The sequence below is a fragment of the Dermochelys coriacea genome, chromosome 20, assembly GCF_009764565.3.
Source record: "Dermochelys coriacea isolate rDerCor1 chromosome 20, rDerCor1.pri.v4, whole genome shotgun sequence".
Lineage (NCBI taxonomy): Eukaryota > Metazoa > Chordata > Testudines > Dermochelyidae > Dermochelys > Dermochelys coriacea.
The window spans coordinates 752,697-766,277 of NC_050087.2; the positions used below are offsets into that span (position 1 = coordinate 752,697).

At 41.3% G+C, this 13,581-nt stretch overlaps 1 protein-coding gene across 1 annotated transcript in view; it reads left to right on the forward strand.

The window, feature by feature from the left end:
• The first annotated feature begins 4,547 nt into the window (after positions 1-4,547).
• The window catches only part of SCN8A (sodium voltage-gated channel alpha subunit 8), a 75,191-nt gene continuing 66,157 nt past the window's right edge, over positions 4,548-13,581 (forward strand). Inside the window, 3 exon segments of the mRNA XM_038378154.2 lie at positions 4,548-5,390; positions 5,652-5,780; positions 8,555-8,646. Coding sequence (XP_038234082.2) covers positions 5,311-5,390; positions 5,652-5,780; positions 8,555-8,646 — 301 coding nt within the window. The 5' untranslated portion in view covers positions 4,548-5,310.

Genomic DNA, 13,581 nt, shown 5'->3' on the forward strand with positions numbered 1-13,581 from the left:
TAAGAGCTCTGGTGATGGAAATCCTCCACGTACAGAAGAGCTATAGCATGGGCAGTGGCTAGGGTGACCAGACAGCAAGTGTGAAAAATTGGGACAGGAGGTGAGGGGTAATGGACACCTAGATAAGACCAAGCCCCACATATCAGGACTGTCCCTATAAAATTGGGACATCTGGTCACCCTAGCAGTGGCACTAAAAGGTTCTCTCTACTGCATGGCCAGCATGCGGGAACTTAGGCCCAACAGAACCACCACCTTCTCATAGCCCTGTCTATCCTTCGCTTCTCTGCTGAGGTGTCAACAAGAGGGCCAGTTGTAGTTTATCTGTTTATCATAACTCATTACCACAGGTGACTCCTCCCTCTTGTGTTTATTTAATCGGAAATTCTCCCTTTTATATATACTGCTCCTTCTGTAAGCCATTTAGCTGTGGAGCTGGTTCCTTCCTAGCTGTTTGTGCAAGAGAGACTTTCTTGAGTGGCCAAGAGCTAATTGTGAATTGAGTAAAACACGGGTCCCTGAGTCTTGAAACGTTCTTGCTTGATGCTGGCTGTAATCACACTCTTGCCTTTTAACTCATCACTCTTGCTCTGGCCCCTATTGTGATGGAAAGGACAAGCAATGTTGCTCCTGAATGGTCTCACCCACATATACTGGACTGATGGACAGTGCATCTTCAGTAGTTGTCATGAGGGGAGGGGCATGCTTTATATACTTGGATGGGCCTGGATTGTAATTTTTATAGCTTCTGCAATTGTCAGGTCAACTGTTGGGCTTTGTTCCTTACCCTTCAAGGGAGCAGAGCTCAGGGAATAAGGTTTTCACAACTCCAGGTGGAACAAGAGGGGCCATGTGTGAGGGAGAGGAGAGAGGTCAGTCTGACAAGGGAGGCCCTACACATGGGAGAGGGGAGTGTCTGTCTGAAGAGGTAGGCCACGTGCACTCTCTGGTGGGGGGATGGGGAGGAGGGATGGATCAGTTTGACTAAGGAGGCTGTGCAGGGTCGGTCACATGGGCTCTGGTAGGTTGATGAAATGGGTGATTTATATTTTGGGAGGTGAGGTCTGAGTAGGAAAAACCTGTTTTCCCCAGCGGATATTTACTTACCTAGTTTATTACACAGCTTGTATAAGTGCAAGGAGAGAAGCCCTGCCTGGCACTTCCCAATTCATTTTTACAAATAGCTAACTGGGGAGGAGGAGGTAATGGCAATACATGGTCATGGCTCAGGTGTGTGCAGCATTATGCAGTATGCTCAGCGCTCTCAGGGAGCAATATGCATGTCTCAGTTCTGCCAGGGTTGAGCTTCAGGATATATTTTTTTTCTGCTTATCACTTTTCCCTCCTTCTTTGCAGATGATGAAGTGTGCTCTTGCACAAAACGATGCAGGATGGCAATGTAATTAGCATAATTGGGAGGGAGTCACAGATTTATGAAATCCTGAGTCTGCCATATTTGAGATGAAGGATAGTCTTAGGTTAAGGTGCTGAACTAGGTCTTGAGGTCTGGGTTCAGCTGCTGGCTCTGCCACTGACTTCCTGTATGACCTTGGGCAAGTCACTTAATATATCTGGGCCTTTGTTCCCCCTTCTTAAGGTGGGGATAGTAATACTTCCTTTTTCCCACTCTGTCTGTCTTGGCTGTTTAGATTGTAAACTCTTGGGGCCAGTGACACTGTCTCCTGTTTGTACAGTGCTTAGCACAAGGGGCTCTGATCTTTGTTTGGCCTCTAGATAATACCGTAATACCAATAATGAGGATACTCTGGCATGCACATTCTACCATGGTGGGGGGACTTCTTAAACACTGTTCTTAAAAACACCAGGAAATGTAATTCTTGTGTGACTTTTTCATTCTTGCCTTGAAAGTTGTTCTATTTTTTCCTGTACATATGTTTCATACTTTGATTTTTCATGCATTAACTCTCTCTCTCTTTCTCTTTCTCTGCAGACCTTTGTAGTACTAAACAGAGGGAAAACACTCTTCCGATTTAGTGCCACACCTGCCTTGTACATATTAACTCCTTTTAATCTTCTTAGGAGAATAGCTATTAAGATTTTGATACATTCATATCCTTTTTTATTAATAATTGACTTCTGTGCTGCTGCTGTTTACTGCTTGAAAAAAATCAATGACTTTTCTTACTACTTACTACTCAAAACTTATTTATGTAGGACACGATCCAACACTCAGCAAGGTCAGTGAAGGGGATCCCAATGGATTGGGCTCCAAGTGTATACAATAGTAATTATTTTGTTTATGAATAAGTAATTATAGTTCCTGTAGGCATGGCACATCCAGTAACATTTCATTTAGAGATCCACACTACACTGTATATATGCACATCCATTCTTCCAGTACCCAAGGACCAGTAAATATGGGAAAAGAAATAGTCTACAGTTATGTTTCACAAGAGGAGTAAAGGTTTATCCACCGAATGCATCCGATGAAGTGAGCTGTAGCTCACAAAAACTTATGCTCAAATAAATTTGTTAGTCTCTAAGGTGCCACAAGTACTCCTTTTCTTTTTGCGAATACAGACTAACACGGCTGCTACTCTGAAACCTATCTAGCTGGTGAAACCATTAAACAAATTATGAGCTGGAGATGCAGCCAACTGTGCTTTATTTATAATTATGTTCCTATTCATCTTTAAGTCTATTGGTGTCTCTCAAACCTTCCTCTATGGGCAGGTTTATTCCATAATGATCCACTTTCTCTGAAGCATCTGATGCTTGTGTTGTAAGAGAGAAGATACTGGATGAGATGGGTCTATCTAGTCTGGCAATTCTTAGTTTTCTACTCTAAGGTCTAAAACAGACCTTGTGGAGTCCCAGGTCTGTGGTATCTCAAAAGCTTCCATATCAAATTGGCTTGGCCTACAAATAAAATGTGTGTTTTCTAGCTGCTAGTGCTGGAAACTTGATCTGGGAGTTGAAATGTGTTCTTTCTAGGTTATGTCTTGTTGCTGGTAAACGTAGCTCTCACAGATGGACTAAGGTGCAATTGCGGGGTATGCATCTGACCATTTTGAAGCAAAGATTTTGCAGGTAGAACTGAAGCCTGATCCAAAGCTAAGTGAAGCTGATGAAAACAGTTCCCAATGGCTGTGGATCAGGCTCTTGGTTAGCAATTCTGTTGATGCCTGAGCCAAAATAGAATCTATCTCTATCTGCTGCAGCTGTGTTGCTCCTGAATCACTCTTAACAGTAAAGAGTAATACATGCTTATTTTTGTCTTCAGACCCTGCATATATGACCCTGAATACGAAAAAGGATCAGACTATTAGTAAGAAGGTGTCTGTTTACTTACACATTTACTTTTGATGGTAACTGCATTTTAAAAATATACAAAATTCATTTACATATAAAGTATATTCACATTAAAATCCTGTGACCTTATAAATAATAAAACATATTTACTTAAGAAATTCTCAAATTTAAGTTTGTGTCTAAAATATTCGTGTGTGTGTGTGTGTGTGTCCATCCGTCAGTCTATCCATCCATCTATAGGACTGGCAGTTTGAAAGCATATAGAGAGAAAAGTTTTACGTTTCAGTTTGATGAGGCTGTAATTGTAGTGATAAGCTGTGCTTCATCTTTCTTTCAGTTCCCTTGAATATAACACATGCATCCAGCACCAGGTAACCCTTCACTTTTAAGAAGAAATTATGTACAAAGGAATCTTTAGAAAATACAAGGCCTTGACATATTGATGTTGCAAATGGAATTCTTGTGGTTACTTTTAGATTCTGTCCAGTAGCCTGTAAATCCTAGAAGGGTCCTGGTAAAATTGTTACAGGGTAGGATTCTCAAAAATGCATCAGTATTTGAAATCAAGGCATAACTCTGTCCCCTTTGAAGACACTGGGAATTTTACTGTTGCCTTCGGTGGAAGCAGAATTAAGTTAATGCTGACCATTTCTGAAAATCCCACCCTGTGTGTATAAGGAGTTCATGTTACTTTGGCAATGGGTCATTTCAGTGGATGTTAAGAGTGAGTTGCAAGTTGTCTGAACCAGATTATACACGATGGAGTTTGAAAGGGGCGGTTTAAGAGCCATAGGGATTTTTCCCCCCATTTCTTGTAGAAGAAAAACAGTATGAAAACCATGTGCTGCCTATGACAAAAACACCTTTCATTTTTTGAGTAACACATTTGAGACTTGTTCACTTTTTGCTCATACAATTGATTGCCCCTGCAAGAGTGAGCAATCATATCAGGGGACTCATGCCAACAGATTGGACCTTTGGTCACTTGATGACAGCAGCTGGTGCAAGGTGGGCATACCTGCCTCCTTCAGCTGAATGCACAAAATCAGGAGAAAAAATGAAAATTTGGTAGGCTTCATTTTGCAGTTTATGCATATCATATCAAATGCACCCCATGTTTCATGCAGTTGGAAAAAACCCCCAAACTGAAATCCTAGCCAGATTTCTGACTAACAAGTGATGTAATACGATGCTGCTCACTCATTTCATTTACCAGCAGATTGTGTTGCTATTCCTGAATGTAGATGGAATTGTCTGAGGGGAAGTTTCACGTAAAGGATGAATGTAAATTGTTGTGAAGTATGAGATAGGGACTCTGTTTTATTTACAGGAGCGGGTGGGTGAGTTTCTCTGGCCTGCAATGTGCAGGAGGTCCAACTAGATGATCATGATGGTCTCTGCTGACCTTAGTCTGAGTCTATTCAATGTATATTACAGTTTTACAGCCTTCATGATTAGTTCTAAGCAGTAAAATGTCTGATGTTAAAGAGATGAGACACTATTTTTGTTTGGTTGCAGAACATGAAGCACGTGTGCACCTTCCTCTGTTCAATGCCTGGAGACAGGACAGAACTGTTAACTTGCCATAAATATTAACTAAGGTGAAAATTCTGTGCTCCCTGTGCATGTGCGCAATGCCCTTTGGAGAGTGATATCTCTCAGTTCACTCTTGCTCTGTCCCTCATGCAGTTGTCTGCACAAGTATAAAGTGGCTATAAACTGCTACCAAATCAGAATGCAATGGAGAATCAGCCCCGTCATGTCCAAGAGATCAGAGAATTGTGGGGAAACCAATGAGATAGTTAAATGGAAAAAAATTATATGAAAAAATGTCTCTCTCTCCATCTCCTGTGACTGCTGGATGTTATCTTGGCTCTTGTCCTATCTAGCTGATAGTGAATAGATCACTGGCTGGAAATTATTCTCATTAGAATTGTCTCTATATTGCAGTGAATTTTACAAAGATGTTTTCATACTGAACTAAAGAGCCAATTTAGCGTGTCCCTTTCTTCCTTGACTTCACCCTACATTATTTAGCATGATCATTATGTGCACTATTTTGACCAACTGTGTATTCATGACTTTTAGTAACCCACCTGAATGGTCGAAGAATGTGGAGTAAGTAGCAATTTTTTTTTGTATCTTTCTCTTTTTAAATACTTCAGAAGTTTTTTTTCTTTAATTCTTGCAGAATTTTCTTTCATTTATTCAATAAGCTTACTCTTGCTCCCGTTTAAGTCAGTGGGGGTAGGATAGGGGTTTTATAACCTCTTGATTTCTTAAGCCTAATATATTTGAAAAGATTTTTTTCATGACTGAAATTATATTTTTACCACATTGTTCTTAGCAGAGTTCTGTTTTCGACTTCCCTTTTAACAGGTACACATTCACTGGTATTTATACATTTGAATCACTTGTGAAAATTATTGCAAGAGGTTTCTGCATAGATGGTTTTACTTTCCTTCGTGATCCATGGAACTGGCTAGATTTCAGTGTCATCATGATGGCGTAAGTTGCATTTTCAGGATATTACTGTTACCAATTCTATGTGTGTACATGAAATGTGGGAGGGGGTTGAATCTTCTTGTGAGATAGGTGCAAAGGAAAAAAGAAAAAAGTCAAGGAAATCTTAAAGTGGACACCAAAAAGATCAAAGACTAGACTCTGGCTCTTATTTTCAGTGCAGTCCTGAGATAAAGACAGAGCTAAATGTAACTCCGCTAAAATTAGTGGAGCTGCATCTGCTTATAGCGGCTTTGGCTTGGACATGTTTTGGGCAAATCACAGCTTTCTGAATATGCACCTATGGCAGCAGTGCCCAAACATTTCTTGTTGCACCCCTGCCCTTACCAGTAATGGAATCTGTTCGTGCCTGTACTCCATTGCTGCACAGCCAAGGCTTCCTCAGCAGAGGAGCTTGGGCTGAAGGCAGAGCTGGGGGCAGAACTGGGGATGGGGGAGGAGCTGGATTGAAGGTGAAGAGGGAATGAGGGCAGAGGTGGGGCGGAGTGGAGCTGCGGCTAGGGGCAGAGCAAGGCTGGGTGACGCTCCCTCCCCACCTCCCTCCCCTGGCCCAGGCCCTGCTGTGCGCCCACTCAAAGTTTCTCTGCACCCCTCACGGTTTGGGGGCCATTTACCTATGATGAGGCAGGATTTTGTAATTAGTGCCCAGCATTCTAGCTTTACCCCTATGCCAGAGAGTTGGCATGTTCTGGTGAGTTCAGCTCGGGGATGGGAACTAGGAATTTCTAAATCCTGGCTCCACCACTGACTCCTTCCATGGCTTTGGTTTGCATGTTAGGATTTTTTGGGCTGTATTTTGGATACTTGTGGGTTAACGGGTAGATATTAACCTTTTGCAGCTAAAGATTCAGAATCCCCAAAAAGGAAGTCCACCATACAGTATTTTATTTTGTCTAGCTCATTCTTTTCCCCTTTTGCTGAATCAACTTATCTTCCAAGTCTAATAAGCAGTGAAGTGCCCAGGTGTCTTACAACATGTAGACCACTAAATTCATTTTCCTAATTAGAGATGAATTCTAAACGTTTGGCACCCTGTATCTTATAAAAATGTGTTTCACCTCTTGGCCTGTTCTAATGCACTCTTACAACCCCCGCTATCATCAGTGGAAATATGTCATTGACAATCTGACCAACGCCTGGGAGAGGAATAATTGTTTCCCTTCCATATTTGCTTTGACACATTTTACACCTGTCCATGTTCTGGGCTCCCAGGGCCAACATTGGCTACTGAAATCAGAGAGATGATTGATTGAAGGCATGGGGGTCTGATTTTCAAGGGTCCAGGGGACTTGCATTTCGCTGGAGTTGTGTGTGTTCTGCTTTTCTGAAATATCAGGCTCCAGTGCTGGCTGAGTGCAGAGGCTTAGGGCATTGGGTTTTTTGAGTGCCAGCACTTTCACTAGTTGTCCTTTCTATATATTGTTTACTAAAAGATGCATTGTTCAAGAAATGCAAATGAGGCCTTAAATTCAACTAGTCAGCTCCTGAGATTTTCATAGGCGCCTAAAGGAGTTAGGTGCAACTTATTGTGAATTGGGAACCTAATTCCTCTAGGATCCTTTTGAAAATCCCATCCAATATCATTTGTTGTGCAGCTGGATGGTAAGTTAACAAGCAATGCAATATCAACGTTGAAAAGACTGTCAGGCTCTCAAAAGCATCAGTACCAAGCATTGTGGGCTCACTCATGTTACAGCTATACAATCACCTTACCATCAGTGGGGTTGTACTGCTGTCATATCAGGAGGATTTGTCCCAAATTCACCAAGGCCTGTGGATCATTTAAATCCCGCTCATGAGGCTTAGGTGATGTCTAGCTAGTTCTTCTGCACACTGGTGAATTTGACCTGTAATGCCTGGAAAGCTACGAAATGTCAGACTTTCCCAAAACAGCAGAATTATTTTCAGAGGCAGTTTGTTTAGTGGTTACAATAGGGGATCTGGGAGCCAGGACTCTTGGGTTCTATTCCTAGGTTTGATATTGATTCACATGAATCTATTCCTGGCTTTGATACTGATTCATTTAACCTCTCTGTGCCCCAAGTCTGGTCATCTGTAAAATGGTGATAATACTTAACTGTGTCTCAGAGAGGTGGCGAAGACAGACATTACTGAACTAATGTCTGTGTGGCACTTAGGTGCTGCATAACTGCAAATGTTGAAGACAATTAAAAACGGGAAGGAAAGTGAGGTAGCTCTGATTGACAACACATCCCATTGAATTGAGGAAACAGTCTCTCCAAACATACCTGGTTTCTTTTGCCAAGTAATTTTTTAAAATTGCTTTGCACAGGTCCATACAGAATTAAAACATTAGACTCCAAATTTGGGAAAGTTCAAAGAGCAAAACATGCAGCTGGGCTAGTTGGCCTATGTTCTTGAGACATTTTTAAACTAGTTTTGGCTTTGTATCCTTCTCTGTCTCTCTCAATGCCAGTTCTAAAGCATTTTAAATTACAGTCTGTTTCCTACAAACGATTATATTAAAAGGAAGGTGACCCCAATGGTGTCATTAACTCTGGTTTAATTCTGCAGGTATATAACAGAGTTTGTAAACCTAGGCAATGTTTCAGCTCTGCGCACTTTCAGGGTTCTGAGAGCTTTGAAAACTATTTCTGTAATTCCAGGTAAGGCGGCCTCCGGTTGGTGTTAGCTGTTGGGCACAGGCCTCTGTGAGTGATGTATTGCTTTGTCTGTAGTTGTTTTATTGGTGTGTGTTTTGTCATTGTGTTTTTTGTGTGTGACCTCCCTCATTACAGATATGTCACAGAGTTTGTGGATCTTGGGAATGTCTCAGCATTGAGAACTTTCAGAGTTCTCCGAGCTTTGAAAACTATCTCTGTTATTCCAGGTGAGGAGTCTTTTAAGCATTAATGCTTATCTTGTGTATGTCTCTCTCTTTCTCTTTCCTCCGCCCCTTCTCTCACCACTTACCTTTCAAAAATGGCACTGGGACATTTTTGATGGGCTTTGCAGTCTGTATGAATCAACAGTGATTTAAAAACAATAATGTAAGACCGTTGGATGAATACTGATAATTGTATACCATCCTCTTAAGTGCATGTCTATCAATATCTAGCCTCTGTGTGAAAACTCTGAAGTATAATTCAAAACAAATAAAGGGCCAGCTACTGCCATTCTTACTCAGGTTGAGTAGTGCCTTACTCCAGGAGTCATCCAGTTCACTTCAGGAACTTTCGGAGTTACACTAATGGGGATTTTTTAAATAAAGAACCAGTCATTCTGGGAGGGTTATGAACCCTACTGTGTTAGGGCATACAGTACTTTAGCTTTTATCCAATTGTAAAAATTAGGCCTATTGGATCACGAGCCCATTCGCTATGCCCTGCAGCCAGTGCAGAGAAGCCTTTGGCAATACTATGTCTAGTATATTGTCCAGTCTGGTTTTTAAAGTGCCAAGTAATGGAGCTTCCTTCATTGTGGCTTTCTGGCTTAGTGACGAAGCATGCGATGAGGCGCCGGAAGTTCTTGCGTTTTGCTCACCATGCTGCTCATATGTGTGGCCTCTATTTTTGAGAGCGTGAATTTGTGGACACCCAACTTTAGACAGCTAAGTAGAGCCTGATTTTCAGGGGTGCTGAGCAACTTTATCTTCCAGGGACTTCATGTTAGAGTTTTGGGTGCTCAGCACATCTGAAGTTGGGCACCCAAAATCAGAAGCCACTGGGGAGAGTTTTGGTCTTAACCTCCTTTGTTTTGTCTTCTGATCTGGAAAGTGGGAGTGAGATTTGCCCACTTGCCTCCCAGATATTAGGTTTAGCAAGTTGATAGTTTGCATAGTGTTTTGGGGATGGAAAGTGCAGAGTGTTTTTATGTTGTGTTTTTCTGACAATGTTCTAAGGGAATATTTTTGAAGGCTTTAAGTGCACTGAAAATACAGATTGCCTTGGAGCATGAGTTGGTCTATTCCAGGGTTCGGGAGAGAATTGACGTAAAATTGTTACCTCAGGTTGTATATTTTTAGTGATCTCAAGCCCAGCCTACCTCTTTCTCCATCTCTCCAAAATGTCGCTCTGCTCTGGAATGAGCAATAGCGCCATCTTTACTTGCTAAGTAAATGATGTCCAGCAACATCCTGCTATTTTCTCAGTGTGCTATTGCATGTATATTTGCAAAAAACCAAACTATATTGTTCTAGGAGACAGATGCCTTTTCCCTCCCTCCAGACTGCCAAGCCTATCATATTTATAAACCCTACCTGCTGCATGATGCTCTTACATACCACCTGCTTTTCTTGCACTGAATGATAGAGAATTGCTCTTTAATTAGAATGCTCTTACTTAGCCTTGTTGGATGATTGGCTGCACAGCTTAAGATACACACATAAGGAGGAAGAACTATCTGATTATCGTTGATGATGATGCACTGCTTGGAGAGCAGTTGTGATGCTGTGGTAAAAGAAAAAGTATGCTGAAACTGCTTTAGGATGTGCTTCACATTCATCAGTATAGCAGAGTGAAAAAGTGTAATCAACTGCCTAGTTAATGTGTAAACTTGCCATTGTCCTCGCATGAAAAGATGTGGAACTGTTCAGCTGCATATCCTAGGCCCCGTGCTCCTAACTGCTAACAGAGATTCCTCTCTAGGTCAAGTGTGCTTTTGGAGCAGGGAGGATCTAAGTTCCATCCCACCCCGCATTAAGTTCAGCATAGCCAGTTTGCAGCAAAGTGAGAGTGGCTGTACTGCCTTATTACAGTATTGAATGCTAAGGCTAGAATTGGAAATGGGTGGAGCTTTGGTCACTGACTTAAATTAGAGCTTAGATCAGAATCTCCCGATTGTGCAGCGCTGGGGCCCGGCAGAGGCTTTGCAAAACAACCCCCTGCCTTCTGGTCCCATCACTAGCAAGAATTGGGAATTTAGGTAATTAACCTACTGGTTGGTTGTCTTTAGGGTACGCTTGGAAGCACTAGTTGTGGGGTAGAGAGCTAGTGTATTACTTGATGGCTTAGTGTACACACAGGGTAGAAGTGTACTTTTCTCAAGGTAATATATTTGAATATGTTAAAATCTAAATGTTTTCTCTTGTTTCTTCAGTGCATGCAGTGGGATGGGAATTCCAATGTCACAATGACCTTAAGAGAGAACCATTTTATCATTATGACAGATGTTAAATAAACCTTTTGTAAATAATTAGAATTGGCCTCTTCAGATGAGCAGGGGTGTTTAGATGAAAAGTATGCAGGACTGGAGACATGCTGCTGGATAAAATTTCAGGTGAGGTGGAGGGTTTGATTGGCTTAGTGGATCACTAATAGGATCTAGAGACACTTACCTCTACTTCACCAGCTCAGTTCTAGTCTATGCTAGCAGTAATTCCCAAATATGACCATCATAAGATGGTTTGGTGACCTGTGCTACATGATGAGTATGTTGGTGCTAATGCAGTTCCTGCTGGGGAAGAGTGCGCATCACACATGCAATTAACACAGCAATTGCCAAGTGGCCCCAGGCACTGGAAATCTCAGCAAAGAGGCCAAATACCATAGTGCCAGGGGAGTGAGTTTAATCCTTCCCATCTAGAGGTAATTCCTCCAGACATGCAGGCTAGAGGGCTTACATGGTGTGAATATATTGTCCTGCGACTAGAGAAAGGACTTTTCTACAGGGCTGTCAATCTGTCACCTTTCACTGACATATGCAGGTGCATATGCACACACAAACTGAGGGGCAAGTGGCAGTGCAAGCTGCATCTCTTAAATTCGGAAAGAGGAAAGTAGTGGTGCTGCAAGTTGTCTCCTGGGGCCTATCTATACTGGGGAAATTTAAAAACCAATTTAGCGGAACCAGTTTTAAAACAGTGTGAGCCATAGTGCGGAGCTGACTTAAGGAAGGCAGGTCCCTTTTTTAATGAAATGGAGTAGCCTTGAAAAGCAGCTCAGTAAAAATGGGTCAGGTCACCTAAAACCAGATCTACAATACTATTCTAACCAGTTTGAAAATATCCCTAGTATCAATAGACCGATAGTGTGTCTCATCAGTGGTTCTGCCTTAGGCTGGGAAGGCAGACAGTTGAACATCTCACAGACAACTTTTAATAGTTGGTGAATTAAGCACAGAACTCACTCTGCATCCTGTTGTATAGAGCAAGGGTCACATTATCTGACTTGACAAATTGTGTGAAGAAACACACGTTGAGTCCGTCACAAATGGAAACTAAGCCCACATCACCCTGAAAACTTAGTTTCCAAATAATTGCAACCCATTGATACCTGAACAGGGACATTCCTTTTAACTATGAATTGGTAAAGCAAAGCAACAGTGAGGAATCAGAATGATATTCCAAGCCCCCAAGTGACCAAATCTTTCAGTGATACAATTATTAATGTTTTTAAGAGCCTAATTCTCCATGAAGAAAAGGAGTACCCGTGGCACCTTAGAGACTAACAAATTTATTAGAGCATAAGCTTTTGTGAGCTACAGCTCACTTCATCGGATGCATTCCATGAATTCCATAATTCTCCATGGTGTCTCATGCAGTTCTTTACACCAGTGCACAGCAGGAATAATGATTGCACACTGTCAGAGCAATAGAGAATGGGACCCTACAGGCACTGAAGATTAGCAAACAACAACTTAGAGGGCTGAAGGGAACAGGGTGTAAAAATTTCCAGTTGTGTCTGGAAAAATGAATAGCAGTAAAGCTACTTGGAAATTGACAAGAACTTTGGCATTGATTAAAAGCGCTGAGTTTAAAAAAAACATTTTATTCCTACCTGGAACTTCCTTTATTTGTTTTATTTTACAGTTTCATGTGCCTGCTACCCTAAGGCCCTTTTACATCAGCCTGGCAATGTAGGGTTCTTCGAGTGGGTAAGACGCTTTTATACTGATGGAACGGTGTAAAGAGGCCTTAGAATAAATGAGAATCAGGCACAGGTTCCCAAAAGATCACTGGCTCCTCTCTTTTGCATTTTTGGTCTGATATTTATATTCAAGCCTAGATTTTTGTTTAGTTACTCAAAGTGCTTAATTCAGATAGATAACTGGCGTGTACTAAATAACACAGCCTTGATAATGAAATGCCTTCATTTTAGCATTTCTCTACAGATGAATTGCCACTGATTCAGACTGTTCTTAAGTTGCATGGTCCATTCGAGGTCTAAGGCATGGCATGAACCGTGGCAAGGCGCAAATAGAGCTAAATTTTAAAATTTATCTGATAATTGCAAGGATCAATCTAAGGAAAAGCCCTCTTGAATGTCACAAAGCATGAAATCAGAAACTAAATCTGCTCTGCTGAGCCTTGCAGTTATATTGCATGATGTAGCATCCCAGCTTATTCTTGATTCCTGCTTATGTGATTCAACTTGCTTCACATTTGTGTTTGACATGTGATAAATTATGGATGGTTCAAATGTGTTTTGGTCAATGTTTTTACCATTTGTTTTCCTCCCCAGTTTCCCTATTTGCGAACTCACTTTTTAGAAAGTCAAGACTCCATTGTCATGTCACATGCTGGCACTTATATTATATAAATGAAATAGTAAAAAGGCTTTGAGAGGATGTTACGTGTCAGTGGATCTGGTAATTCTTGAAAATGCATAATTTACATGACTTTCTCTTGTAAACTTAATGTTTTTTTTTGTTTTGTTTTTTTAAATTCCAAGATGTAGATGGGTTGGGACATAAATCCAGCTCTCAGAAACCTACAGAAATTCAGGTTCAGTTCTGGGTCAACATAAAAACATCCCAGTACAAAACTTCTATGTTTGTAGCCAGTGCAACTGGTCAGGAAAATGTTTTGGTGGTTTTTTTCGTGTCC